This window comes from Plenodomus lingam (genome assembly GCF_022343315.1).
Source record: "Plenodomus lingam strain CAN1 chromosome Unknown contig_21, whole genome shotgun sequence".
Taxonomy (NCBI): domain Eukaryota; kingdom Fungi; phylum Ascomycota; class Dothideomycetes; order Pleosporales; family Leptosphaeriaceae; genus Plenodomus; species Plenodomus lingam.
The window spans coordinates 541,536-569,096 of record NW_027093938.1 but is presented as its reverse complement, the minus strand read 5'-3'; the positions used below and the strand labels follow the sequence as shown (position 1 = coordinate 569,096).

The following is a 27,561-nucleotide window of genomic DNA, read 5'->3' as shown; positions in this document are numbered from 1 at the left end:
ACACACACCCACACGCCCACCGCTCGCACCAGCACCGCACTGCACCCAACCGCATCCCAGCCACCTGCATTGCTGCAATCTTTGGGCCTAGTTTATCGGGGGCCATGGGCTGGTTGCTGTTCAGTCTGGGCCACCCCTCGCTCTGAATTTTACTTTTTCTCTTGTGCAAGAAGAAAGGCGTGGCAGTTTATCTGGACCCTGGAGTGTGGTTGCACGTACCGGTACATAACTTTTATACGCCGATAGAACGGATTTTACAGGATTGACTGTTTGGAGGAGAGGACGACTGATTGATTGATTGATTGATTGTACAGACAAGACAGACGGACTGGGTAGAGTAAGGACGAGAAAGGGTCAAATGAGTACTACGAATACCACGACGACGACGACGACGGCGACGGCGACGGGTGTGCCATCTGCCCCACACGGTCTGACCTCTTTCGCTGTTTACAAAGATCCGGAGCACCACGGACCATCTCTCTCGCCCTCGCCCATGTACGAGGGCGACATGTCGTTCAACTCGGAAGCCGCCGACGACGACGCCCTCCCGAGCACAGAGTTCGAGGCTGGACTGGCAGACGAACCGGAGCCGTACAGGAGCTCGTATACGTCTCGGAATTCCATTTCGGACCCGCGTCGCTCGTCGGGGGCAACGCACTATAGCTTGATCTCTGCGCTTCCCTCCGAGTCTTCCATGTCTTCTCATACAAACGCACACTCGAGCCAGGCCAACGAAGCTCGCTATACACCGCGCAAGGACAGGCCGCGCTTTCGCAATCCAGAGTCGGTGAGGGCGCTGCAGATGTCGTCGCCTCCGCCCCTACCGGCGGCTGAAGCGTCTCGCGAACGCATGAAGACGTACAAGCCGGCCACTCCGAGCAGGACCGCGCGATCAGAGACGCCTGGGTCACGGCGGTCGGGATCACGGAGACAAAGTATAAGGGAGCAGCACAGTCCCCGGCCTCTGGTTAGCGCACCGCAGGCGCCGCTGGTGTTGTTGCATGTCACGATTCTGCCGATGCAGATGCCATACCCGCACGATGTAATGGCCAAAGTTATGCCCGAGTGGCTGGTGGATAACTACAAGATCTTGGAGGAGAAGCTGCAGGATATCATCCTCATGCGACGAGGGCTTTTGATCCCGCATCCAGGAGACGAATACGATCTGCTGGAGGAGCGCATACTGGAGAGCTTGGAGCTCAAGACCCCTCGCATCCTCAAGTGTGGCCACTTTGTACCACCAGACGATGATTCCGACAAGGAGGACGACGATGATGCCGCGAGTCTGGCAGACGACACGACGGGCCGGGGTAGTCGGATGAGCGGGGGTACCCTGACATCAGAAAGGAACATGCACAGCATGGACGATGGTACCTGCACAGACTGCCACCGCGAGCTGAAGAAGCCCGGCAAGGGCGTCGGTGCTGGCTCACGCAAGTTCGACATCAAGGTCTACGCTGCAAACGGTCTCATGCGTGCTGCAGCTTGGGGCGCGTGCTGGGGAGACATGGAGCGATGCGACGTTGAGATATCGCCCTGGATGCCCGACGAAGTCCGCAAGGGTCTCGAGAAGAGGGTCCTGGAAGAGCAGGAAGCCAGCAAGCGAAAACAACTCTACGCCGTTGAGCTGCAGCGTCAGATTCAGGAAGCTGCTGCCAAGCAAAAGGCTATTGAAGACGAGTCCTACAGCAAGAGGAAGCAGGAAGAGGAGGAGCTGCAGAAAAGCTTCGAGGCTGCCGCCGCAGCGTTGCAGAGGAGCATCGAGGAGAAGGCGGCGGAGAAGAAGAAGTTTGAAGAAGTGCTCGAGACGAAGATTGAAGAGGCCAAGGAGTCTGTTCGTCTGGAACTCGAGACCAAGGCTTCAGCCGAGCACGACGCCGTTGCCGAACGCCTGCGTGCATTGGAAGCCATCCTCCAGGAAAAGAAGAAGGCTGAGTCGGAGTCAAACCAGAAGGCTGGCAAATTGTCGGCCTCTGGTCGACCTCGTGCCTCTGACATTCCTCTCCGCACACTGATGAAGAATTACGTTCGCGTACTTTTGGGTGACCGGCGAAACCTCGTCATTCTTGGTCTGAGTGCCGCAGTCGTCTTCCTGGCGATGAATGTGAAGTCGAATGGCAGCCAGCCAATTGTCGCTCCACAGTTGACGTCTGTACCCAATGCACAAGTCTCCAATGCGATTGTGACCACCACGGCGATTTCCTTTGCCACTCTCACAGTCACTGAGATTCAGTTTTCGAGTTTCATGCAGGCTACGTCGCTGCCGACACCGGAGGTTGTGACGCCGGCGTTGGAGGTTGAAGAGTTCTTCACCCGTGTTGAGGATCTTGTCCTGTCCGGTGCTGCTCCCACCACCGAGGGGATTGCCATGGCACATGAAGTCTCTGGGGAAGAGGCTGCGTCTGAGGAGCAAATGGACGACTCGAATGACGACACTCTTGTTGAAGATCTCGTTGAGCCAATTCCCGCGGAAGCCAGCCTTGAGTCAAAAGACTCGGTCAAGACATCTACTCCCGTGCCCGAGTCGTGCTCCGTCGAGCCCTTCTTGCAAGCACCCGCTGCCTTGTGCGCAGTCGACGAACGGTAACTGTGCCAGGAAGTCTGTCCCCTTTTCTTTGTCAGATGTCACTTTACGACCGCATCGTACATATACAAACCCTTTTTTCAAGTCAACGATATACTTGTTTTTTGTTTTCTTCATGAAGTCACGTAGCAAACCCCAGATATCCAGTCAGTCAGTCCCGTTTGATTGTTGTTTGTGTTGGAGCGAATTAGCGGAAATCCATCTACCCTTTGGTTTTGTTTGTTGATTTTCTTTCTTTTCTTTGTTCAAGAGGAGCTTGGTTGGATGATGGGGTGGTGGTGGGTACGTGATGGAGGATGTTAGATAGTCATCAATGCAATACTACAGTACCGAACGGTATGGCTCGATCGTAGCGAGTTTGAGATTTTGGAGACTATTTGTTCTTGGTGCTGCAAGTGTCTGTGTGATTGATGGATTGTATACTATGATTGGCTAGTGGAGCAATCTCAAGGTCTTCTAGTGAGGCCGGATGCCGAGAGTATTATCCGGACTTTGGTAATAATCTGTGGTGAGAGACGAATCGTGATGGATGGTGGATGAATAGGATCCCATGTGAAGGTCCAGTGTGGTTAAAGCGGGGCATTCCGAACCCATCGGAACTGTTCCGAGCACCCTCAAAATCCGGGCCGTCCCAGACTCCGGGCGCCGGTATTAGGCGCCGGTTTCGATGGCGTCAAGGTCTCCCCCCAGTGGCGGCGACAACAACACTTGACAAACAAACCAAGGCCAGACCGACTGTCCTGCTCTCGCTCTTTCCCGTGACGAGCACCATGTCGGGCGGCTGGAATACTATAGAGTCTGATGCTGTAAGCCTGATTTCACCCCCAACACTCATACCCACACCATGGCTTGTGCTAATACGCAAACTAAGGGCGTCTTCACCTATCTAATCGAGAAACTCGGAGTCAAAGACGTGCAGTTTGAAGAACTGACTACGCTCGAACCCGAAGAGCTGCAGCAGTTGGGTACCGTGTACGGTGTCATCTTCCTGTTCAAGTACCCCACGGGCGAGGAGCGCAGCGAGACGCCAAAGGACGGTACCTATGATCACGACGCAGCGCAGAACTTGTTCTTTGCTGCGCAGACGATACAGAATGCTTGTGGGACGCAGGCGATTGTCTCGTTGTTGTTGAATCGTGAGGGCGAGGTGGAGATTGGTAAGGAGTTGAGGGAGTTCAAGGAGTTTGCGGGGGAGTTTCCGCCAGAGGTGTGTTTTTTTCTTGTTTGGGGAAGGGCATTGTGGATGTGGTGCAAGGTGAGTGTATGGGTGGCTAACGGTGAGGATGTAGCTGAGAGGTGAAACCCTGTCGAATTCCGATCTCATACGAGAAACACACAATTCCTTCGCCCGATCGTCGCCCTTTGTCGACGAGACACAGCGGACTGCGACGGAAGACGACGATGTCTTTCACTTCATTGCGTAAGACTTATCCCCACCCTCTAGTCTAATCCCCTTAAACCCCCCATCGCAACAAAAACTCATCCTTCCCGCGAACAGCTACACCTCAATCAACAACACCCTCTACGAACTCGACGGCCTCCAACCAGCCCCAATATCCCACGGCCCCTGCACACCCTCCGCCTTCCCCACCAAAATTATCCCAGTCCTCCAACGCCGCATCGCCCGCTACCCAGCCACGGAAATTCGCTTCAACCTCCTCGCCTGCGTCAAGGACTTGCGTATCCGCGCGCAGGAAATCGGCGATGAGGAGGAGCTCGAGCGCCAGGAGGATCGCCGCGCGCAATGGCTGTGGGAGAATTCCCTGCGCAGACATAATTTTGTGGGGTTTGTGGGCGAATTGTTGAAGGGGGTTGTTAGGGCGAAGCTGGCCGAGGGCGAGGGGGCGTATGAGAAGTGGGTTGAGGAGGCGAAGTGGCGGTCGAGGAAGAGGAGGGAGGAGGCGAGGAGGCAGGGGGTTGGAGAGGGGTGAGGTGGTTAAGAGGGTGCGGGGATTGAAGAGGGGTGAAAGGGGGTTGCTTTGGGTTAGGGATGGGAGATGCAAGATGTGAAATTAGGGGATGTAAGAGCGGAGGAATGTTTATGATTACGATGTCATGATGAGAGAGGAAAAAGTCTTTGCACATCATATCATGCTACTCACCCACCAGACTGGCTACTTTGCCTTCTTCCGAACCAAAGATGAGTCTCAAAAGTAAGCCCATTCCTCCTTCCTTTCTTCTTTTTTCCCTATACCCTCTCTCCTTCTATCTATCTATCCACCGTACCACACACCCCTCTCCCATCTCATCCACCACATCCCCATCACTCCCCACCCCACACCCCTACCGACCCCTCCTCCCCCTCTTCCCCCAAAACCTGCCCTATGGCACACTTCTCAAACCCCACCCGTGGCTGGCCCGCATAAAACCCATCGTACCGCTCGTCCATGGCGTCTGCCAGGCTGTGCACGTTGCCCTCCAGGTGCAGCGTTTCCCAGGGGTGTGTGCAGCTACGCGCTTAGCAGCGTTTGAGGGTCAGGAGGAGGGTTGGGGGATGAGTTGGTGGTGTTGGTGGATGAAGAGATGGGGAGATTGGGGGGAGGGGAGGGGGTAGAAGGTGTGGATTTGGCGGGGATCCAATTTCGGGGCAGGGCGGAGAAGGGTTGAGGGGGATAGGGGAGTAAGAGGAAGGAAAGCAGAGAATGAAGCACACCTTCATATCATACAACTCCCCCTCCATTCCCCCACCAACCCGTAAAACTCCCCTCGAACTCAGTATTCGCTCCAAATCTCAATCTTCACATGTTCACCCTTGTCCTTACCTTTTTCTCAGCTCACCCACCCTCGCCCCTTCTCTGCTCTACACCCCCACCATCCTCAACAACTCGCACAGCAATCAGCTCGCCATCTAAACCCCCCCTCGGCTGTACTTCTGCGCGTTCAAAAACTGTCGGCACAACATCCGCATGACTCGACGGTGTCCACGCACTCCGATTCCGCGGCACCCCCGGCCCCCGCACGAGAAACGGGATATTCGCGTCTTGGTCAATGGCGCAGGATTTGCGGGGCGGCAGGCGGTGCTCGAGCATGTGGCAGCCGTTGTCGGTGGTGTGGAAGAGGTAGGTGGAGGGTAGGAGGGAGGGGTGGATGTGGAGACGGTTGGGGAGGGTGGTGATGGGGTTGGAGATGGGGGGGGATTGGAGGCGGAGTTGGTAGCAGGTGTTGGTGTAGTTGAGTTCCGCGTGATTTAGTTTGCAGAGGGTGAGGAGGTGGTGTGGGGTGGTGAATATGGTGTGGTCTGGTAGGAAATGGTATATTATAGTGTCGTAGGAAATGGTATGCTAGAAGAATAGTGTGGTGATGTTTCAAGACAAGGAAATGGACAAGCACAACTACAAGTAAACCCCCCCCCCCCCAAAAAAAACCCCCCCACATCACTATTAAACCCCCCGGCAGTGGCGTATATATACGAGTACAACCAAACCTATCCTATCATATACAATCGCAGATACCCGTACAAAACGCCCCCTCTTCCCTCCACCTTCCACCCCGATTCCAGAATCCCAGGCAAACCCGCTCAGCGACATGTATTCCCGCTCTTGATTGCGTGGGCTCTGCACTTTCTTGCGTGCTCTCTGCAAGCCAAGCTAGTGTTATTCTGTTGTAGCGTGACAGTGAACCCGGTGGGAGTTGAGAAGCGCGTAATGGGGATTGGAAGATGAGATTGGGAGGGGGGAGGGGGAAAAGTCCAGGGGCATGGTAAATCGCGGGTGTGGTGGGTTTTACAGATGAACAGGGTTGTCTTGGCGCTTTCGAAGGGATGGGTCTTGATTTAGGTACGGTATGGCTTGTGCTGCTGCAAAGTGTTGCGGGTGTAGGTACCGAGTGTATTGCTAGGATGTCGGGGTCTTTGAAGCGCTTGGTGTAGTGGTGTAGTGGGGTGGGATGGTGAAATGGCAAAGGGGGTGATGAGCGAGGGTATGGTGGGTTGTTCTTGAGACTGGTTTTGGGGGCTCTGGAGTTGCGTTGATGTTGGGTGGATGGTGTTGGATTGGTGTGCTTTGGTTTGAAGAGGAGAAATGCTGATAGTGGCTCTGATAGCGCGTTACAGACGCATCTGGGCTAGGAGTTGAAGATGCTTGGGATGGGTATAGTAGGTAGTATAGGCGGGCCATGGGGACTACGTGGTATGCTATAGGGTTGGTGCATCAGGTACGGGAACATACGCACCTGAGCAGCACATTGATTGCTGCTTCTCAGCTGCTTCTCAGAGTGGACCGTGTGCAATGGAAGTGCCTTTCTTTGCCAATACAACACTAGTCCGGCGAGCTCTACACATGCCACACCCTCACCAATTGTGTTTGTCCCATGGCCATTATACTCGTGGCACACGCACACATCCACATGTCTGTTGTCTCACTTTGTCCCAGTCGAGGACATGTTCTCGTTGCAAAAGCAACATCGCGCCGCTTCCGAGCTTCCCGGCCATCAATACGGGATACAGCGAGGCCATCGCATAATTCGGAACGGCGTGTTGAACAAGCGGAATGAAACGTAAAAGATGATGATTGGCACGGCGGATTTCTCCCACTGGTTGTCATCAGCATCAACGTCAAAAGGGAGAAGGATAGTCTCTCGTTGTCAGAGAGGTTGGGGCATATCTATTCCTCAAAGGAGTCTAAGGTGATGAAGAAGCCAGGAAGGGGGATGATGCCCCTTCTGCAGTTGGGATGTTCAAGTGGTCAAAGTACGCAGAGAGGGGAGTGAAGATGATCACACCACCATTGCCACCACCTTGCGCGCTCCGCTGTCCCGTGGGCTCGACAGGACATGGAAGACGCCGGCGTACGGTCGGAGAATACAAGGAAGAGCTGCGGAAACAAAAGAGCGACGTGATGAAAAAGAAACGTTTACGCCTTGGCAAAAAGCTGCAACATCTTCTGAATTTTGCAGATCAAAGGGACAGCAGCAACAAGGCACGACTGAGAGACATTTCGGCGGTGAGGCCGCCTTCTTACCAAGCCCTTACTGAATACGAGAACACTCATGGGCTAAGGCGGTAAAACCCCTCCCCTGGGCAAGAAACTTGGGAAGCCAGCTCCAACGCGGATCAAAACGGCTGGCTTGTTTGCGTCACCTTTTCCTTTATGCCCCTCCCTCCCCTCCTCGCAGAGATTTTTCTTTTTCGCGGGAGAGTCGCTGGGGTGCCGCTTTTCGATTGTGGAGAAAGGCGGCATGGTGTTGTGGCATGGAAGACCGGTGCCAGCCACAGAATGAGTGGCAGTGCTATGGTTTCCGGGCAGTCTGACCGTGGCCTTATGTCGGCGGCATCTATTGGTGATCGACTGTCTAGTGGTACCACAGTATGAAGGATGGTCATAGTAGAAGTCTGTTAAACCTCTTCTTCTAGAGTAGACGGGCATTCGGAACTAGAAGCGTTGAGGCTGTCCATGTCGTGCACGTGACGATGTTGAGACTCTGAGGGAGCAGACCTGCAAGTCTCAGTCCACTCTTTCGTCATTAAAGGCCATGAGGAAAATAGGAGTGTTCATCAAGGCACTTGGGCAGCGACTATCATGTCATCTCTCCATTATAGTGTAAAGCCATTTCAGAGTATTCGACTGGCTAGGTTTGGCAATAGCTCAAACAGTCCGAGGCACTTGCACTTTGAACCTTCAGGGGTCTCCCCAAACCACGAGCGGCCATTGCAGATTCGCTCTGGTGATTGTTTAGCGTTAGCCAGAGCCAAAGACGACGGTTTGCCGGTACAGTAGTTGATGCGCGCGGGTAGCGTACCGAGTTGATTCTTCGCCTCCACAAAGGCAATCACTCTCGTTCTTGGTACGGTTGGGACAGTCGAGACGAAAGCGAGCGATCAATGATGCCCAAGATAGCAGCATTCCCATCAATCCGAAGAGAGACAATGCCAATTGCCTCGTGTCTGTAAATAAACATTGGAGTCGTAACCACGGCGATTTCGCCGTGGTGTAGCGGCATTCTCTTGCTGGCTGTGGTTTGACATTTTGTGGTCCACGGAACGGATACAGATGCTACATTGACCAGGAGATGGGCAGATCACGGTTGCAAGATCGACAAAACGGTCTTCTCTGGATCCATGCTGCAAAGGACCGTGAGTTTTTTGTCCAATTGCAACCATGGTGTGATTGTGCAAGATAGGCGGGATAATGGGGGTCCCACTGTCCCATCGCATACGGTACATGGGTACCTGCCAGATCTATTACTGAAAATCGTTTGAAGCTTCGTATCTTGCGACGCTGAGCAGAGGTTGATGTGCGGTCCGAGCCATCTCAGGTACCTCGCTGTTGGAAATGGCTAGATCATAGACGGCAATCTATGACTGATAGGAGTCGATTCCGCAAGACAGCCAGTGTGGATCTTTGCACACGTACAACATGTACCTACCTATATCATGAGCACTATTGCGACGGGCAAAGCTTGTTAGCCAGACCAGCCGCTCTACTTCCCCTGAAGCTGAGGAGAAGTCGTACCATGTCGGCGTGTGCCTTGGCTACGACATTGCCGGCTTTGGTGGTTCCGAAAAAATAAAACGCTCCGGTGGAAGGAATGCCATACGTTGACTTGGCGGGATCGAGGCACTGGTTACAGCCCGGGCGGCCTGCTAGGCGGTTTGTGAGGCGAATGAGCGATGCGCAAACAGCCAGTTAGCGGCATCCTCGTTCGGATGTTTCTGTCTGGCCCCCCGCAGAAAGAGCCAAAGTGTACGGTACTTGCTGCCCCAGGCCGCAAAAATGATGCCACCTGACAAGCCACAACACCGAAGCGGCTGCGAGTTGGTTGGGTTTGGGCTGAGGATGGAAGCAAGTGTGCAAGTCGCGAGAATCACCCGAGGCATTCGGAGGGTGGGGCCAAACGGGTGAGAGGCGCAACAACCGCAAGACCATGACTATTTGGGTCCCCAACCAAGGGAGGCGATCTGGGTCTCGGTCACGGGTTGTAGGCTATTGTACAAGTTCGGGTTGGTGTGATGTGGAGCGGCGAAGGGGCGGTGGGAGACTGAGAGACTTGGACAGCGGAGCCCTCTCCCTCTGAAAGAAGGGAGGAGGAGAGCGGAGCGAGGACGGTTCCTGCAACGGCGGAAATTTCTTGTGGGCCTCTGGTGCACGACTCGCTCACCCATGTCCCAGCGAACAGGACCGGTCGCCGTAGGGCGCGCGCGGCTAGCCGGGAAGCCATCAAGCCAAACCCTTTGAGCGCTCCGTTTGGTCTCAGAACGGCTTCCCAAGCAGACCGGCTAGGACCAAGAAGAAGCTTACACTGGCTCGATGGACCGTGTTTGCCGAGCAGTCAAGGGTCGATCTGGAGGAGAGTCGGATGGAGCACTGGGTAGGGTAGATGCCTGAGGGTGACCAAGGAGGTACCGTAGCTAGCTAGCTGCTGTAGGTAGGTTCAGTGGCTGCCTAGCAGGGAGGAGGCACACCGATACAATGTGTAGATGTAGTATCATGGCCGGGCAGGGAGGCTGCTATTACTGTGCAGGTACATAGTACAGTACGCACATGTGGTGCGCATGGCGACGAGTCGGTGGGAAAAAAGAGGGTGCGCTCGCCTGTGCCTGTCCATGTATGTATGGATGTATGTACGGAGGTGGCTTTCAAAAGTTCTTGCTAGCGTATTTGTTAGCGGCTGATCTATCGGCCTAACTTTCTTAGCCTACACACACTTAATTTTAAAGCTGTAGATAGTAGTAGTAATAGTCTATCTACTTAATCCTTTAGTATTTTTACTCTACTATAGCTCCTAATACTAATCCCTATACCTATGCGCTTATTATAACTCTAAAGTTACCTTTTAGTAGTAAATCTACTACCTAAATTAGTGCTATTATAGGTATTTTACCACGCACTATTAGGAAGGGCGCTCTTAAGAGTAGAGTAGAGGGTATAAAAGCATAGTTAAAGGCTTAGGATAAGCTACCTTAACACTAAATCTAGGCTTAGATAGAGCGTATATAGTATTATATTTAGTAGATTATTAGACTAGAAGGTGGTAATAAGTATAAGGAGGGGCGGCGCGATAGAGTAGTCTAAGCTTTGGTGGTATCACGGCGGTAATATAGACGCCCCTGTCAGCAAGAACTTTTGAAAGCCACCTCCGTACTACGTAGACACATGCTGTATGTACTTGGTAACGTACTCTACGGCAGGTACCTAACCGTAGTCATGGCGGAGAAGATGCCTCGCTCGTGTACACCTGCCGCAGCGTCGTCGGCAGTCTGCTCTGCCATCATGTACCCAATACACACACGCATATCCTCGTACCGTTACCACGTTACCACCGTCGTACCAAGATCTACCATCTACTATCTGACACCTCGATCCTTTTGTACCTGTGCCCACCACCACCCAATACATGTGTCATGTATGTCGCTCAGCCGATGTAGATACGCCCCATCCTTCTCATGCTGACTCACCCACGCTCTTTGGAGGTTGCAAGCAAGGGCACATTCAAAAAACAAACAAACTCCCCCCTCCAAGCCACGCGTTCACCGGTTATCCCATCCCACATCATCAATGTCAAACACGCGGGGTGTGGCTGCTAGACAAGCGTAGAGCCGGTGCCTCGCGAGAAGTTACCCAAAGAGGCAAGTGTTGCAGATCGACGATCCAAGGAAGAGCAGTGAGTTGCAGCGGGTTGCCGGGATGGGGGAGGAGATGGTGGTGGTGGAGGAGGAGGAGGAGGAGGAGTCTGGCTGGCTGGCTGGCTGGCCGCTTTTCTGCAGACTTTGTCACTGAGTAGACACAGTAGCAGCGCGACAAGCAGCAGCCAGCGGTGTGGAATGACTGTATGACATCACCCCTCGGTCTCGGTCCCTTTTTGCCGGTCGGCCGTGGACAGCAGGTAGGTTACGAGTGGGTGATGGGGGGGGTGTTGTCTCAGAAGCAAACAAAAAGAAGCAGAAACAAGTGAAGAGGAGAGAGAGGAAAGGAATGCAAGCCGGTCCTGTGTGGTATTCATTCATCTCCCATTCCTAGCACAAGGCCGTCTCTGGTCTGCTCTGGCCCTCTTGACTCTGTTCTGGGGACTGTCGATGGTCTTGGGTACTCTAGACATGGCTTGTACGTAACCCGCTGGGCTGGGCTGGCTCAAGCGAGATGGAATACTTGGCTCTGATTGGCCTAGAGAGCTCGGGCTATATTTGGCTGCCCGTCACCGTTCGCCGCCCCATGCACGCTAGCAGGGATACAGGGATTGACTGCTAGCCTTGGCCCAATGCAGGCCGTGTGCACACACACACACACACACATACAGTCACTCACCCACCCATCCGCCCTAGCCACACACACACACACATACACACACACATGCACACATACACACACACATGCACACATACACACACACATGCACACATACACACACACATACACACACACATACACACACACATACACACACACATACACACACACATACACACACACATACACACACACATACACACACACATACACACACACATGCACACATACACACACACATGCACACATACACACACACATACACACACACATACACACACACATACACACACACATACACACACACACACATACACACACACATACACACATACACACACACACACACACAGTAGACAACTAGGTAGAGACACCACAGTAGCATGCCCAATCAATCCAATCAATCCAGTGCAGGCTACTCAACCGAGGTTAGACAATTGGACAACCTGGAATTTCTTTGATGCTGGCCGCCGGCTGCCAACGCCACTGTGCAACCAAGGCCATCTTGCTCGGCCCAAGTGACGAGTCCATACCCTCTCCCATGTAGCCTTCTCCCATTTCTAAACTGACTCGCTCGCTCTGCATCGCTCGCTTCTGCCTTCAAATAGTATGTAGATCAAGACAGGTGCCATAGGTAGGTAGGTAGGTAGATTGGTAGATTGGTAGGCAGACAGGCAGACAGGTAGGCAGACCGGTAGGTATACCTCCCATACTACCATCTGTTTCCCTTCCATGTCTCCACAAACGCAAACGTCGCCAAGTGTCGAGGGAAATACAAAAGACTGCGCCGTGAACCAGTGCGCATTTCATCAAGTCGTTGTTGTGTTGCGCGTGCAGACACGGCCCTGTCCCGCTCTCGTGCCGCCGCTTTCCTGGCTGGACCTCGCCAACTCGATGCAGCCTTCCGCTTACATAACAACATGTGATGCCGATGCCTTGCTTCTCTTCGGCTGCTGCACCGAACGCCAAAGCTCGCCGCTTATCCTCCCAACGGCGGTTGGCCGGCTCGCCTCGCTGTAATAGGTCCAACTCTGTTGGTGATGATCCCAATCCCATCCGTCAATCTTCGCCTCCTTCTCAACCCGGAGGTGGGATCCAGCAAGAAAAAAACCTGGCAGCCGTCCTCGCCGGGAGAAGGGGGGGGGGGCAGGGAACCGGCCTGAAACCCTGTCCGTCCTCTTCCGCCCCATCTCCCTCTCCCTCTCCTACGCCTGGCTGTACTGCGTTCCCATGTAGGCACTAGACGTCGGCTGGCCTGCTGCATTTCCAGAATGGGGACTGGCACTCGAGTGTGGGTGTGGTGGAGAAGCAAGTAGGTTGGTAGTCATGTTCCTGGAAGGTTCGTTCAGCGCGCTTCGTTCATGTCCAGATAGGTGTAGCCACGAACCCGCTGGGATAACCCGTATGCATTCCATACTGCGTGTATGCATGATCTTGTGGTGCTGTGCTGTAAGGCGGTAGCAATGCTGCAGGTGACCCCAGCGGAGACGCATAACTGTTCGACGACGCATAGTTGTTGGAGCTATAGGCGTCGGGGACCGCTCTCGGAACCTCCAGGTAGGGCGATGTGGGCGTAGAAGACATGTTGGATGGCAAGAATGTCAGTGGAGAAGGCGCAAAGGCGGGACTGAGGCTTTGGCCTTGACCATAGCTATGTTGTGCAATCTGGTTCTCAAAGTCCAGGTTGATAGACTCCATTGCGTACGCTGGCTGTTGCATCGTAGACATGGTAGCCATCTGTTGTCGGGCCCATTCCCGACGAGTCTTGTAGGTCGAAACCATATCCATGGGAAACTGTATTAGATAGGACATGGTCTGTATGCGTGAATCATATCTCGTGTCTTGGAACCCTTGTACAACCTGATTGATCTCTTCCAACGGCCGAAGGGAGGGATCAGCTACAAAAACAGATGCCACATCTGGGAACATGGGCTCCAGCGCCAGCGCTGTGGCGTAAAAGTGTGCGAGAACAACAAGGACATTGACGTCCCCGCATTTCGCAGCCAAAAGCGATATGGGAACCCAGAAGAGCCACTTCCGTAGAGCATAGAGCTGATTGAATTGCTCCTCGGGGGATTGTGGTTGGTTGGAGGCCCGCAAACGATCGAGATAACTCTTCAGTTGGTCGACCCACTTCGTCTCTTGGTCGTTACGGTTCAGATAGGGCTGCATGCGTTGTAGGGAGGCATGAATCTCTAGCAGCGTGTTGAGCTGTTCCCTTCGTGCGTCTTGCGATATGGGTGTGCTGACGGGGTTCATGAAACTTCGATTGGGCATTGGTGTGTTGTCGGCGATGTAATCAGCAAACAGGGACTCGTGCCTCCACGGCTGCATTGATTGAATAACCTGACTCTGGGTCAGCTAGAAAGAGGCCATCGCTTGAGAATGAGCTTACCGTCTTTGTGCCTGTCACCAGTGAAGCCCAGCCTCGCCTAAACGTGTCTCTGTCAGTCCCCGAGTGTTGTCCAATGCAGGACCTAAAGACTTACCAGTCCGTGGCTTGCCACGCTAGGAGCAGAGACGAAGCAAGTACCGCATCCGAGTTCAGTTTTGTGAAGTTTGCGATACCATCATGCAGGCCCTTGAGAGCTATGCTTGCATGATGAAATGCAAGGTTCCGCGTTTCACTCGACTGGGAAATCCATGCCAGGTGTGAGGCAGAAAAGGCAAGGATAGAGTGCATTACAAAAGGATGTGATGCTGAGATGCTCAGAAATCTAAGCGTGTTAGTGGTGCGTGCGTTGGGCTTGGATCACTTGAGGGATCTGATCGTACTTGGGCATCATATCCGTCCACAGTGTCGATTTCGACGTTCTATTCCTGAACATTTCGTTTGAAATGGAGGAAATATGATGAATCAAACGCAAGTCGGTTTTGCCAATGGCCCGCCATTGCGGCTGCGGGTACACTCGAAGTTCAGGAAAGGGGAACTCGCCCGTCTGGCTCCACAGCTCGATGGTGGTTTCGATCTCTGGAGTCCATAGCAAATTAGGTTGTTGGGGAGACGAGGGAGAATCTGGCATCATGGCAGTCGGACTGTCCATGTAATCACAACGGACTTGGTGTTTTGTACAGTTTCGGCTGATTCACGGTTAGCCAGAGCTTGCAAAGCAGTCCAGTCCTGCTCAGCGCCTACCATTGCGGGAATGTTTCATCACACCGGATATGCCTTCTCTTGCACGTTTTGCATCCCTTCCGGGACTTGGTGTGGCTGCGTCTCGAGGGACCTCCGCCGGGACCAGCCATTTGGTAGGGTAGAGAGGTGATTGAGCGAAGATAGCAGGTGGAACCAACTGCGCGGTTGGTGGCCTCAGTGATGGTGCGTAACGGTCGTCGTGGTCAGATTTGTTTTTGAGGGATAGTATGCTAGGCGAGATAGATGGGTAGGCGAGTCTCTCAGTATATGCGGGCGGTAGGTCTAGCGAACGGTTGGTGAAGCGAGGGTAATTGGGTCGAAACCGGTGACGAGGTTGGGTAGGGTGTAGTTTTGGAGGCCAGCGATGGGTGTTTGATGATATATACCGCAGGCTGCAGATGGGATGAGCTCAGATAGACCTAGGGCTGGGAGACAAGATATCGAGCCAGAACCAACGAAGCTCCGGTGGACAGGCAGGCAAGGTACGACAGGACGACGTAGCAACGAAAGTGGTCAAGACTGTCTGCACGCTGCCCCCTGCAGAATGACCATGCAGGATTTGGACAAGGCTATGGGACTAAAGGATGGACAGGCTGAAGAAAGACTTGGGTGGTATGGGAGCGGATGCGCAGGGTGACTTGTGCTCGGGTACCATGGACTTCGGTACAGATGTCAAGGACACAGCGAACTACAGCTAGGCAGGGAATAGCGGCCACACAAATAGCAGTGACGCCACAGCGGCAGAGGGGGAGAGAGGGGGATTTGGGTAGCAGCGGACAGACAACTGGACGGGCGGAGCTAGCAGGGAAGGCAGCGAAGCTTGCGGGAGCTACAGCGAGGTTGTAGTTGGTGAGTGATTCACATATGGAACTGGCTGGCTCATGCTCGTATGACATAGCGACATAGCGCTCAGTGTCACTCTCTTGTGGGGATTTGAGCAGCCGTCCACACGCCTATCCAAGGCCGTGGGCCATGGGCCATGGGCCCTCTTGCCCCGAAGCCTCCTCATTTGAGCGCCTTGCTTCCGGCTCAGCAGGCGGCCATGCCGGGCCCTGGACTGATATCAAACGAGAACGACATGGGTGAGGAGAGTGCGAGAGTGAGAGAAGGAGTGAGACTTAGAGCGGAATAGCAGACGGATGGCCACAGCCCTTCCCCCTGTCCCCCTGTCCCCTTGTCCCCCTGTCCCCCTGTGGCCCTTGTGCCCCTGCTGCCGCCCTGGCCAGCATGGCATGCGGGCACCCATCTGGCAGCCAGCCGGCCGGCCATGACTGGGGAGGCGTTGAAGGGTTGGAGGGTTGAAGGGCGCGGATGAAGGAGGAAGTGGCTCTCTCTCTGGCTCGGACCCCTTGTCCATCTGACTGGAAATGGGAGACGTTTAGGCGTGCAGGGTGATGTGCATGAGCCGCCGCTCCAGCTGGGCTGGCAGTGGCAGGCCGGCAATGAGGCGTAAAACGGCCATGGAGGTTGCGGCGGCCGAGGTGTGAAAGGCCAACCTGTCGCGGCCCGTGCGGTGGAGAGATCGACCAGTAGCACGCGACGAACACGTTTGGCCATGCCGGATCGGGTAGGCCGATGGGTGCGCGGATGAGCACCAGCCTGGTCAGCTCCGGCGGGCGCTGAAGAGTTTTGCCGCGCTGGAGAAGAGGCCTGCGCAGCCTGAGGCAAAGCCTGGGGGAGAGGGAAGAGGAGCCTGGGGGTGCCTGGGAAGCCTGGGAAGCCTGAGGGTGCAGAGAGATGTACAAGCTTGCAGAAGCGGTGGTATTGGTGCTGTTGTTGCTGAGATTACAGTCCTGCAATTCATCCTGATTAAAAAGTCGTCGCATTGCGTACCATGCGATTCATACAGCGAGTATTGTTGCTGCTGCTGCTGTTACACAGTGCAACCACTGCATCCATCCAGCTACCTACCTTCCTACCCACCACTACCACACCATCACCAGTCGAGTCCACCCATGACTAGGTACGGCTTGCTTCCTAAACTACCTGCCTACTACCTACCTACCTACTACCTACCTACCTACCAACCACAGGATGACAGACCTACACATACAATACCACCTACTACCTACGGCTACATACCCAGTGCGGCAGCCGGGGCCTCCAATATCTCAGCAGGTAAAAATAGCTCCTTGTCCAATCCGCCTTCAGCTACCTTTTCACTCGCACGGTCATGGTTCAAAAAAGGGTCTTTTACTCGTGCGCTGCCGGACGGCTCTTACTACCTGCTAGCTTCCAGCCACTGTACACAATAGTGCCTCCGCTCGGCTCCATTGTCGATGCTGCTGATGCTACTGTGGCTCTTTGCTCACCGCACCTCCGCCATCATTGCGCCGAAGAGGTTGGGAGAGATGCGCACGCTCGATGTAGTCTACTTTTGGTACATACCTGGGGTGCCGTCCTCGGCTCCTACATGCCTATATGGTGGAACTAAGGCATGCGCCCCTACGCGGGCGGGCAATGGCAATACTGGGTAAAGCCAACGTCCCCCGCGTTTTTGTCTGGAGTAGGATCAAGACGTCCTCTGGCAATATCTCGTGCAGCAGACCTGGCTTCTGGCCGCCTGATGTGCTTATTAGGCGAGAGTCGCGAGACTGACCATCTTCTGTTGTGCTGCGCTGGCCAGCATGACCACCACTACCACTACCACTACCAAGACAGAGTCCTGCTCCCCACACAGTACCGCACATGGCGTGGTACCAAAATACCACAGTGCCACAGTACCTACCGCGGTGCGTGCCACGATCGTCCTCGAAATTTTGAGCGCGGCTGTCCTCGCGGCCGTTACCGAGCTCTTCATCGTCATCATGGCCACCGCGCGCGCGTCCGGAGTCCGCTGCCGCTGCCAGGGCACGCATGCTTCGTTCTCGGGAAGCGTGGGAAAAGCTACGAGTGGAGCAAAACGTGTATGTTGTCGCGAATTACGAGGTCCTAAGAAAAGGAAACCGCAGGGTGACGGCCAATGGGCAACACAATGCATGCCCTTCAGCCGAGGGGCTAGGTACAGTCATTCATTCATGGCCATGGCGGAGTGCGCGACGGTGATGCGATGGAAAACTATGTATCTGAGGCCTCCCTAGTTCGAGCGAGCCACGCATGGGAAGCGTGACCGGGATGGGGTGAGGTTGGGTTAGTATGGATCCCAGGCGGCTATTCTTAGAGATAGAGTCTGTCGGGCTAGCAGGCATGCAGCCGACCCGTGCACGGACGCGGACAGGGGCACCACGCTGGCCCATGCCGTTCTGGGGTTTGGCCAGCCACGACGCTTCGCTGGGAAAGCTCTCTACAATCCCTCTTCGGCGTCTGCCGTCCCAACTCTGTACAGGACAGCTCCAGGAAAAGAACATCTACCTGCTACCTACGGGCCGCAATAGGCAGCATGCTTGCCAGTATTTGCCTCACACCTCCCTGCACGTCCGCTTCTAGGTGGCTTCGACTGGACTATACTGTCTGTACCTACAGTGTGCATCTACCCATCGATTGCACCAGTGCCCTACCCACAAGTTACTTGGCAGTAGCCTACCAAGATACCCTACCATGACGTCTGGACAAGCTCTTGACATTGGCGTGACAGTACCTGGATGGACTAGGACATCGTTCCGCACGATAGGGAAACATGCTAAGGAAACATGCTAATTAAGCGAACGAGTCCATCAATGCGCAAGTTCCATTGCAGTAGCTACCTTCCTCTTTGTCTCCATACGCCCTCGCCGGCGATCTCTCCATACTCTGCTCCCCACCCGTCTTTGTGAAAAGAAGGAAAAAAGCTATTCTAAGGTCCGACCCGGTTCTTCCAGTAGATTGGGTCCCTTCCGCTTGGTGTAGGCATGACATGCCACACAACACACCTCCCCTCCGAAACCACGGGCCAATGCGTGGAGTCGGCTCCTGGCCTCAGCAAACTACTACACTCGCTTAAGGAAGGTATCGTGCAGTCTATACTTCCTTTGCCCAGCTGGTCTGAAACATTCATAGCGCGGCGCAAATAGAGTCGATTGTAACCATTGTTGGTTTCCTCATCCTTCGGTCAATAGTCTGTCATGGCGATCCACAGCCTCTGGCCGGAACATGCCATTTTTGGCGTGGGAATACTTTCATCGATTTGCACCTGATCCACCCAGTACTGACGGACAGCAGTCGACACGGTGAGTTACTTTTGGTGGTAGGAAACCAAAATTCCAGGATGCGCACATATTGACGCGCTGCCATGACCTTTCCAAGCAGACGACGACTGCCCAGCCACCAAGCCCATCGCAGTGTCGATCATTTCTTGACCCTTATGCCCCAGTGAGCAAGACTGGATCTGCATAATGGCAATGCATTCATCGATATCCATGGACTTATTTCCCATAGACTACTTTTTTTCCAAGGCGGATGTTTCAACCATTGATCCCACCGCACCGCGCTTCACCTACCCAGAAGCACCAAACCAGTAAGATACACAGCCAAGGGTAAGATACCAAGTGAAATTCAAAGTGTTTTAATGATGATGTCTTGGGAATAGATCCTCCAATGATCCAATCGTAAGCACTCCCATGCTGACACGAAAATTAGCGCACCGAATCTCCCAAAACGCACGTTTTCTCGAACCACTCACCTGTACACCCACCCAAAAGCCTCCATTTGGCCCTGTTTGGTTTGTTTTTTTGACTCGTACACACACTTTCTGTAAATCGGACTCGCAAATCGCAAAAAGCCCCGAACCAATCACACTGCGATGAATTATTTTGTTTAATTCTCACATAAAATAAATATTCATCAGGTGCACACTGGCTCTTGGCAAACACAGCAATCTGACATCCGCAGATCTTTAATACTCTCTACTATGTATACCCACCCACTTTGTCGATCCCCAATCCTCATCCCCCCTTCCCCAACAAAAAGAAGATAATAACAGCAATAGTCTAGATTGCAGTGATTACGGGAAAGTTGATCACTAATCATGAAATTGCCTTGAATACACCTGTCCTTCCTTCCTCACAAGCACAATGATTCTCACACAGACAACTCGAATCCCAGCACGGTTAACGTACCGGTAAGTCAACTTCAAACAAAAACGTTGATCAAAGCCCTCCCCACACAAAACACAAAACACAACCACAAAAATACCCACACATACCCATACGGTATACCATGTCCTATACCACCACCCCCATCCATCCCTCCGGAACCATCCACCACCCACCGCCCCCACCCCGCCCGTCCGTCCGTCCCATCGACTCAGCTTACCCCCCTCCCCACGCCCTCGCACACACCACACACAACCCAGCGATGCCCATCCACAAAAAACTAGTCCCGCGCCGCCCGTACCCCAAAGTAGGTAGGGTAGTGCAAGCAGAGGCTAAAAAAAAGTCCCCCCGAGATGCCGATACAGTGCCGAGCAGACTGAGACATACGTGATATATGTGACATGGGATTATTGTTTGTATGGAGTTTTTTTGGTGGTTGTGCTGGGTTGGTGGGAGGCTGTGCGGAGGTTTGGGCGTCGGTGTGGCCGAAAGGGGTGGGATTGGATGGATGGATGGGATTGAAGTGTGTGATGTGTAATGTGAAATGTGTGATTTGAGCTATGAGTATATAGTATGAGATACACTAAGACAGCCAACCAGCCAGCCAGCCAGTCAGCAAAGCAAGCACAACTGCGTCTCAGAGTCCAGCCTACAGCAGTACACCACAGTGACTACACTACACCAGCAGCAGCACATAAAATTACCCAACACAACTTCGCCAGTCACCCAAACATACCCACCCTCCTCCCTCAAAACCACACCTCAGCCCTTACCTCCCACACCCCCATCCCCTCCCCTCTCAACAAACCAGCCCAGCCAGCTCATCCCCCCAACAAACCCGCCAGCCCAGCTCAGCCCAACTTAGTGCTGATGTCCTGAATCATACCTCGCTGGCCCGATATGTGAATCGCTATGTGCATGTGGGTAAGTGTGGGTTGAGTCGGTAGATCACTCTGTAGGTAGTAAGTAGTTGGGCACTGGCTAGCATCAACTGCCTTGCCTACAGAGAGCACTGGGCTCTAACTACCATCTCCGAGCCCACCAACTACCATCCATGAGTCCGACCTACGACCTACCACACACCAGCTCCTATAATATATTCCATGCCTATAACACACTATAGTCCATAGTCCACCGCACACCGTCCACCGTACATCCTACACCGTCCATCCTATACCGCTCATCAATCCACCTGCTTAGCAATCTCCCATTCCCCGACCCCCACTCCCAGGGGGGAAATGTGCTGCGATATATCGTCGGCAGTGCTCGTGATATTCGGGGATTTTTTGGAGCTGGGGGGACGGTGTGGGCAGTGGCGGGATGGTGGATCCGAGGATGGATAAGGTGTGCGGTGTATGGTGTACTGTGTGATGATCACTGTGTTTGTGTTTGTGTGTGTTTGTGTACGTGTTTGTGTGTGTTTTGTGTATGTGTATGTGTACAGGGAGTAAGAAAGGAAAGAAATGCAGAAATGCAGACAAAGGATGAATGAAACGCTAGTCCAGTCCAGTTCAGTGCAATTCAACAGTTGATTTCAATTCATTTCAATCTACTCCAACATGGCATCTTCACTCCCACCCACCAACCCATCTCGTCCCTTTCGCCCACGCAACCCCATTACAATCCCACACATCCCCGCCATCCAGACATCCACAGTAGAAACTAGAAACTTTCTCCCCGCATCGTCACAGCTGCGGAAGAATCTCCATGGTCAAACGTACAGTAGATAGCACGGAGTACGGAGACAGGAGGAATACCACATACCACGCGCTACATCACACACCACCACACTCAGCCCCCGTTCAACATGACCCACCACCAGCAACATCAACTCTACCTCGAACACTCCACCTAACATCTCCCTTGTATCCATCCCTCCTTTCTTCCCAGCACCACAAGAGTGGAAAAACAGGTAGAAAAGGAGAACTAGCCAAACTATCCATATCTTATCCATATCCCATTCATATACTACGAAGCTCACCTAGTCAAAATCAGCTGCACCACTAGCCCGGCCAACCAGGGGCTAGTTGCACGGAGGAGGAGGGTTGGTGTTGCGAGTTATAAACAATAGGAAAAGGGAAAAGGAAAAGGGTAAGAAAAAACAAACGCCGGGAAATGTGATATGAGTGAGTGTGCGAGTGTAACGGATATAGGGAGAGAGAGAGAGATTCCATCTCGAATATAAAAAAAAGTAGTAGTCGCTCGCTTGTATGAAAAAAAAATCGCACGTCTATAGGTAGATGCCATACCTCCATGTGGCGTAAATGCTTTCATTTGCCTTTGGCTCCCACCACCAGCACCACCATCAGCCTAGTCCAGTTCAATGTGGTGTTGTTTTCCCCTCTCTTCCTCTAGTAACTAAACTACCTAACCCCATACTCCCTCCGATTGATCCAACGCCCGCATTCCAGCCGGAAAGTAAAAGAGAGGGAAAGAAATGCCAGAGTTCTGTTTTCATGTGCAAGGGTGTCGGGGGATCATGTTTTAGGCGGTGCTGTACAACTGCTGGAACGAAGCCTGTTGGTCTGGAGGCAGGCCTCCGAGGAAGGCGTCGAAGTCGGGGATCATGCCTCTGTACGTCTGGATGACCTGAGCCGGGAAAATGAGGTTAGTGTGTGCAAAAAAGGGAAAAAAGTCTGGCCGACGGAACGGGGCCATTATGTCTTATCGGCTTACCTGTTTGGCGGTGGAGCGGAATGCCTGGCCGACACTCGATCCGACGACGTTCAAGTCGGCCGTGGAGATCTCGCTGAAAAACTCGAGGAGGGATTGTTCCATGGCTCCGGGGTTGGCTAGCATGATCATCATGAAGCCGGTGAGCGCGTGGCACTTTTCATCTGTCCAGCTGACCTTTTGGACGGAGCGGAGGAAGTTGGGCGCTATCTGAGCAAGATGGACAGAGAGGTATTGCGAGCATCCCAGGCCCAGCCTTCCCAATGCAATCGCAGCGTTTTCGTTGAGCGAATCCGGCACGTTTTCGTCAAACAAAATCGTGCCCAACTTGTGCAGTAGCCTCTCGACATAAGGCTGCATACCTTCCTTCTGCCTCATAGCAATCTCTCCAACTGACCAGCAGGCATTATTGATCACTGAGTAACCAGTTTCTTCGCCATCAAGGTGAATCTTGGCAACCTCGAGTTGTGCAATGAGAATCTCCAGTATCGTGGGCAAGCCTGGTTGGAGCTGATCAAACACGTATATTGCACAGTCTCCCAAGAGCGCATAAGCGGATTGTCGCACGTCGTTGTTAGGATCGCTCATGCAGACAGCTAATAATTGGAAGAACTGCGACGTGGACCCAACCAGTTGTACGCTATCTTGCATGTCCAATGCCTGAATTATCGCGCTGATCAAGTCAAGGCTTGTGACGAGGAAGTCCTTGTCCGGAGCTTCGAAACCGTTGATCTCGGCAGCCATGGCACCCTCTTCAAGGTTGCGCTGGATGATCTTTACACATCGTGTGAAGATGCCAACAGCATATTGCGCAAACTTTCTGCCGAGCGCTGTCGCCACGTAGGAGAGACACTCGAGCAGAGGGAACATTTCTCTTGACTGGTCAGACACCTTGTTCCATCGCTGCAGGAGCGCGGGCATAAGCATGCTGACGAGATCGTCGCGAGCCAAGGCTGGACCAACATGCTCAGCTAAAGTCTGTACGCAGTCGTATAGGATGAACATGTTGCGGTCCTTGTACATGGCAAAACACTGAACAAACTGGCGAATGATGACCTCGCAGTAGTCCTTGAGCTCAGTGTTGGCCTTCTCTTCGAGGTTAGCGAAGGCGGATGCCGCGGCTTCTTGGACCTTTTTATTCTTGTCAAGCATCTTCAACAGAATGCCCTCCATTACTGGCTCGAAGAATTGTGACTTCCCAGCCTTGTCCAGATGGGACGCCCATCCAGAGTAACGTCCGAGCGACCAGCATGTGATCTGACGTACAACGGGCTTGGGGTCTTGCAGCAGTGTGATGAGATAGGGTGTCAGCATGGGAAGATGCGGCTCGACAACCTCCATGCAGCCATCGGCAATAGCACCGAGAGCCAAGACGGCTGATTCTCTGTTAGGCCAGTCGGCATGGTTGAGGTTGTCTGTCAGATAAGGCAGCGTGGCCGCAAATACTGCCTCATGGAATACCGAAGCCAGCACGTCCAATGCCGCGGCAGAACACTTGCGCAGATTCCACTGTTCTTCCGGGTCACCAAACTCGTCGTCTTCGTCGTCGAAATCTTCAATCTCTCCTTCGCTGAGATCGTCATCAATGTTCTCGAGCGTGGTATCGGATGCGCCATTGGTGGTCGTAGCGACTTCGCCATTGGGGCCCGTCGTCAGTCTTCCGGCTTTGGTCGACGCAAAAGCTGGCCTGATGTCTTCTTCTCGATCTTCGACGTCGTAATCATCCTCCTCGCCTTCAAGTCGCATAATCTCGTCCTCGCTGTATACCATGCTGGAAAGAAGGACGGGCACAATCTTGGCCAAGTAGGGCCCGAGATGCTCGCGCATGTTCTCATCTTCACCGACACATAACCAGAACTCGGCTGCATCCAGAGCCAATTCTTGATTCTTCACATTTCGTTGTTGTGTGACCATGTAATCTACCAAGCCTTCCATGTGCGGTATTATCGCCTGAGGTGCAATGTCTGCAACATGAACAAAAGCTCGGCAAACGTGTTTCCGGACGTCTTCGCTGGGATCACTGGCTAACGAAAAGAGCTGTTGCATGAGCGTCTCGATGTTGGAGAGGACCGCCTGAGGCTTTTCTGGAACGAAGACGTTGATGCTGGCGAGGGCATCGGCGCGGACTCGAGCAGAAGGGCTGGTCGTTAACTCGAGTAGCTTCGGGAAGAGGAAGTTCAGGGGTTTCTGTCCCTGGTACTGCTTGTCGAGGGCCTTCCTGTTGTCCTCGCAGATTTTGAGGAGAGCGTTCATGGCGCCCTCCTGTGCCTGCGCTGAGACGCTACCATCTGTGGTGCTGGCCATGTTGATCAACTCGGAGAGAATCTGAGGCCAGCCCATGATGCCACCTTGTCGGACAATCTCGGTAATGACATTGCCAGCATATCCCCGCATCTGCGAGCTCTGGTCCTGGAGTCCAACGAGTATGATTGAGCATATGTAGTCCTTTGTGCTGTCCGCCATGGTCTTGTATGTAGTCTTGATGTCGTTTTTGAGCATGACGGCCGCGGCCGAGCGGGCCTGGAAGTACTGAGAGGCGTCCATATTCACGGCGGGCGGAGGCTGGCGGTTGGAGAGAACATAGGCCAGGTATTTGTCGATATCAGGCGAGTCCCTCGCGGATTTGAGCATCTACAGAAGCCGGCACGGTCAGCACAACGGGGTCTGATAGTGGGGGGGATAAATTATCTTGGGCCGACCAACAATGCCAGCATTCTCTCGCGCACTCTGGTCAGAGCCATTGAGTGTGTCTTTGAGGCAGTGCGCCAGCTGGCGCAAGTGCTCGTCCTGGGGTTGCCACGCCATAGTGGTGGTGTGGATGTGTGGATGTGTGGATGTGTGGTAGTATGGTTTTGTATGGTCTGCGGTGCGGTGCGGGGAAAGCGCGGAGGTGCCTTGACGGTCGACCAGCGTATTCAAAGGACGGCTGGGAATGCCAGTAGGGGGAGGAGGAGTGCGCGTTGCAGGGCGCGAGAGGCGATGTCGTCGGGCAGTCCAAGGAAGGTAGCGGCTCTCAAACTTGTGCTGCTGGTGGTGGAGCGATTCATGATTAGCTCTGCCTTGCGCGTGGGTAAAGCGGTGGAGCGAATTGAGGATGGCCAATCTACTGTACCTACATTACCGTATTCTACGTACCAGCGGGCTCGCGTACTCTAGTTGGCCGGTGTTACAAGACTGATAGCATTTTCTCAGGTATTACAAATATTTTGCTGTATAAAATTTTGCGTGCGCTGCCCGTGCAAGTTTGCTAGCAGTTAAGGCGGGGAGCGGAAACTTGCAGCGGGACCTGCGACCGCTGACTAGTTGGCCGCTCTGGGCGAGAGAACAAGACAGTGGGATGATGACAATGGGGCTGCAGTACAACACCGCCAAAGACGATTTCCACAGTACCAGCAGTCGGCCACAGCTTGGCTAGGTGACAAAGAAGAGCTTCTGCGGGCAACGGGTACAACGGTGGAGGGGAGGCGGGGGGGGGGGCGTACGTAGATTTCTAAAGTCTGTAGTGTGCACTGTTGGGAGGGCTTGGGAGGACGCGGCCCGCTGTCACCACTTTCGCTTGTTACCTAACTACCTACTACTACCCAGAGTAGGTTCTGGGTGTACGCTGGAGACGACGAAACATGTAGTGAAGATGGATACAACCTGCATTATGAATACCTACGGCGACATGGCGCCTTTGGGCAGGATAGGATTGACAGCTTAGTGGACCTTGTCCTATTCACAATGGTCCAAAGGGGCGTGGGGTGTTGTAGGAATCGCCAAGACAGGCCTGGAGCGAGGAAGCCAGAGAGAAGCATGTCACGTGACGCAAAGCCTGTTCCACTATCCATCCCCTTGCATCGTTGCTACCGAGGGGTGCGAGACTTTGGGGCCAAGAGGAAGATTCCATGCATCACAGTTTCCATTCTTGCTTCTTCACCCTGAAGACGACCCTCTCATATCGAGCATGAGGCCTCCTTGCTGGCGGACCGTTTGAGGGCTCCAACGGCGAGGCAGCCTTGTGAAGCGGATAGCCGATGCTCACCCAGGGCATCTCACTACAAGTCAACAGGGAAGCAAGTAAGCGCACCGCAAGGTACATGGACCGAACAATCTCCCTGCCATGTGCGCTGCATACCACCGAGTCTGGTAATAATAAGGTTTAGTCCATCGACGGGCATCTTCATCTTCCCATTTTCTCTCCACGGCTGTTCCCGTGGGAGGGAGCCATCTCCGTCGGCCAATTTATGCGTTCATGTTGTACGTGCCTGTCTCGAACCAGGTCAGATCAGATCCACCAAGCCACCGACCGATACCTGCACCGCTAGTATCGGCTCAATCACATTCGGAGGCGGCACGCTGTCGTCCTGCTTTACGGCAAAATCATGGCTTCGGCAAACCTATGACTACGGCATACATATCCTTGACATGGGCAAGCAGACCTGCGTTTCACCGAAGGGAATGAATTCACAACGCTATCAATGAGATTATCTAAGACGACAGCATCTGTCATCTAGTTGATCATCGAGGACGAGACATGTCTAGCTTGGAAGTTCAGGTACTGCCACGCCCCTTTTGAGTCCTTGGCTCACAACTTATTCGAGGAACGTTGGGAGGGTTCAACTACAAGAGACGACTACAGCAATGTGGACTCATGACCGTATGAAACTTGGACTGATGTATGGGTTCAAACAGTGAGGTCATGACTATAATCTACTTGGCCGATGTATTTGATCAATCATGGAACCATGACCGTGTGAACCTCTGACAGATATATTTGCTGAACCCGTGAGGCCATGAACGTGATCTCCTGAGACAACTGCAGTACCTCCACAGATAGGTAAAGCGTCCACAGACAACCAACACATTGCAGCTATAAGAAACCCAATATGATTTGTCTAAACTCCACGAGGCACAGCCGGCCCAAGAGCACCACATGGCACATGGCACATGGCAGAC

At 53.5% G+C, this 27,561-nt stretch overlaps 13 protein-coding genes across 13 annotated transcripts; 6 read left to right on the top strand and 7 right to left on the bottom strand.

The window, feature by feature from the left end:
• Positions 1–358: 358 nt before the first annotated feature.
• IAQ61_005116 (uncharacterized protein) lies at positions 359–2,587 on the top strand (the record flags this gene model as incomplete). The annotated part of the gene is made up of 1 exon (XM_066096668.1): positions 359–2,587. The coding sequence occupies one exon, from the start codon at positions 359–361 to the stop codon at positions 2,585–2,587; it is 2,229 nt and encodes a 742-aa protein (XP_065953363.1).
• Positions 2,588–3,144: 557 nt separating this feature from the next.
• IAQ61_005115 (uncharacterized protein) lies at positions 3,145–4,523 on the top strand (the record flags this gene model as incomplete). The annotated part of the gene is made up of 4 exons (XM_003843063.2): positions 3,145–3,390; positions 3,456–3,791; positions 3,874–4,004; positions 4,083–4,523. Coding segments are annotated over 4 exons (1,146 nt in total), but the record flags the coding sequence as incomplete, so codon positions are not given.
• Positions 4,524–5,358: 835 nt separating this feature from the next.
• On the bottom strand, positions 5,359–5,613 carry IAQ61_005114 (uncharacterized protein; the record flags this gene model as incomplete). Its single annotated transcript, XM_066096667.1, has 1 exon — positions 5,359–5,613. One exon carries the CDS (start codon positions 5,611–5,613, stop codon positions 5,359–5,361), a length of 255 nt encoding a protein of 84 aa, XP_065953362.1.
• Positions 5,614–6,417: 804 nt separating this feature from the next.
• Positions 6,418–6,699, bottom strand: IAQ61_005113 (uncharacterized protein; the record flags this gene model as incomplete). The annotated part of the gene is made up of 1 exon (XM_066096666.1): positions 6,418–6,699. One exon carries the CDS (start codon positions 6,697–6,699, stop codon positions 6,418–6,420), a length of 282 nt encoding a protein of 93 aa, XP_065953361.1.
• Positions 6,700–7,254: 555 nt separating this feature from the next.
• Positions 7,255–7,587, top strand: IAQ61_005112 (uncharacterized protein; the record flags this gene model as incomplete). Its single annotated transcript, XM_003843065.2, has 1 exon — positions 7,255–7,587. One exon carries the CDS (start codon positions 7,255–7,257, stop codon positions 7,585–7,587), a length of 333 nt encoding a protein of 110 aa, XP_003843113.2.
• Positions 7,576–7,947, bottom strand: IAQ61_005111 (uncharacterized protein; the record flags this gene model as incomplete). The annotated part of the gene is made up of 1 exon (XM_066096665.1): positions 7,576–7,947. One exon carries the CDS (start codon positions 7,945–7,947, stop codon positions 7,576–7,578), a length of 372 nt encoding a protein of 123 aa, XP_065953360.1.
• Positions 7,948–8,762: 815 nt separating this feature from the next.
• On the bottom strand, positions 8,763–9,929 carry IAQ61_005110 (uncharacterized protein; the record flags this gene model as incomplete). The annotated part of the gene is made up of 4 exons (XM_066096664.1): positions 8,763–8,876; positions 9,034–9,161; positions 9,467–9,780; positions 9,820–9,929. Coding segments are annotated over 4 exons (666 nt in total), but the record flags the coding sequence as incomplete, so codon positions are not given.
• A 3,081-nt stretch (positions 9,930–13,010) lies between these two features.
• On the bottom strand, positions 13,011–14,944 carry IAQ61_005109 (uncharacterized protein; the record flags this gene model as incomplete). The annotated part of the gene is made up of 7 exons (XM_066096663.1): positions 13,011–13,137; positions 13,193–14,151; positions 14,201–14,237; positions 14,295–14,522; positions 14,581–14,776; positions 14,865–14,886; positions 14,942–14,944. The coding sequence occupies 7 exons, from the start codon at positions 14,942–14,944 to the stop codon at positions 13,011–13,013; spliced, it is 1,572 nt and encodes a 523-aa protein (XP_065953358.1).
• Positions 14,945–15,344: 400 nt separating this feature from the next.
• IAQ61_005108 (uncharacterized protein) lies at positions 15,345–15,578 on the top strand (the record flags this gene model as incomplete). The annotated part of the gene is made up of 1 exon (XM_066096662.1): positions 15,345–15,578. One exon carries the CDS (start codon positions 15,345–15,347, stop codon positions 15,576–15,578), a length of 234 nt encoding a protein of 77 aa, XP_065953357.1.
• A 1,780-nt stretch (positions 15,579–17,358) lies between these two features.
• Positions 17,359–17,799, bottom strand: IAQ61_005107 (uncharacterized protein; the record flags this gene model as incomplete). The annotated part of the gene is made up of 1 exon (XM_066096661.1): positions 17,359–17,799. The coding sequence occupies one exon, from the start codon at positions 17,797–17,799 to the stop codon at positions 17,359–17,361; it is 441 nt and encodes a 146-aa protein (XP_065953356.1).
• Positions 17,800–18,570: 771 nt separating this feature from the next.
• On the top strand, positions 18,571–19,252 carry IAQ61_005106 (uncharacterized protein; the record flags this gene model as incomplete). The annotated part of the gene is made up of 5 exons (XM_003843072.2): positions 18,571–18,616; positions 18,840–18,865; positions 18,917–18,947; positions 19,079–19,086; positions 19,163–19,252. The coding sequence occupies 5 exons, from the start codon at positions 18,571–18,573 to the stop codon at positions 19,250–19,252; spliced, it is 201 nt and encodes a 66-aa protein (XP_003843120.2).
• A 2,225-nt stretch (positions 19,253–21,477) lies between these two features.
• Positions 21,478–26,110, bottom strand: IAQ61_005105 (uncharacterized protein). The gene is made up of 4 exons (XM_066096660.1): positions 25,740–26,110; positions 25,327–25,650; positions 22,627–25,254; positions 21,478–22,539 (listed from the first exon to the last, which is right to left on the bottom strand). Exons 2-4 carry the CDS (start codon positions 25,426–25,428, stop codon positions 22,435–22,437), a joined length of 2,835 nt encoding a protein of 944 aa, XP_065953355.1. The 5' UTR covers positions 25,429–25,650; positions 25,740–26,110; the 3' UTR covers positions 21,478–22,434.
• Positions 26,111–26,639: 529 nt separating this feature from the next.
• Positions 26,640–27,087, top strand: IAQ61_005104 (uncharacterized protein; the record flags this gene model as incomplete). The annotated part of the gene is made up of 2 exons (XM_066096659.1): positions 26,640–26,698; positions 26,769–27,087. The coding sequence occupies 2 exons, from the start codon at positions 26,640–26,642 to the stop codon at positions 27,085–27,087; spliced, it is 378 nt and encodes a 125-aa protein (XP_065953354.1).
• Positions 27,088–27,561: the final 474 nt, after the last annotated feature.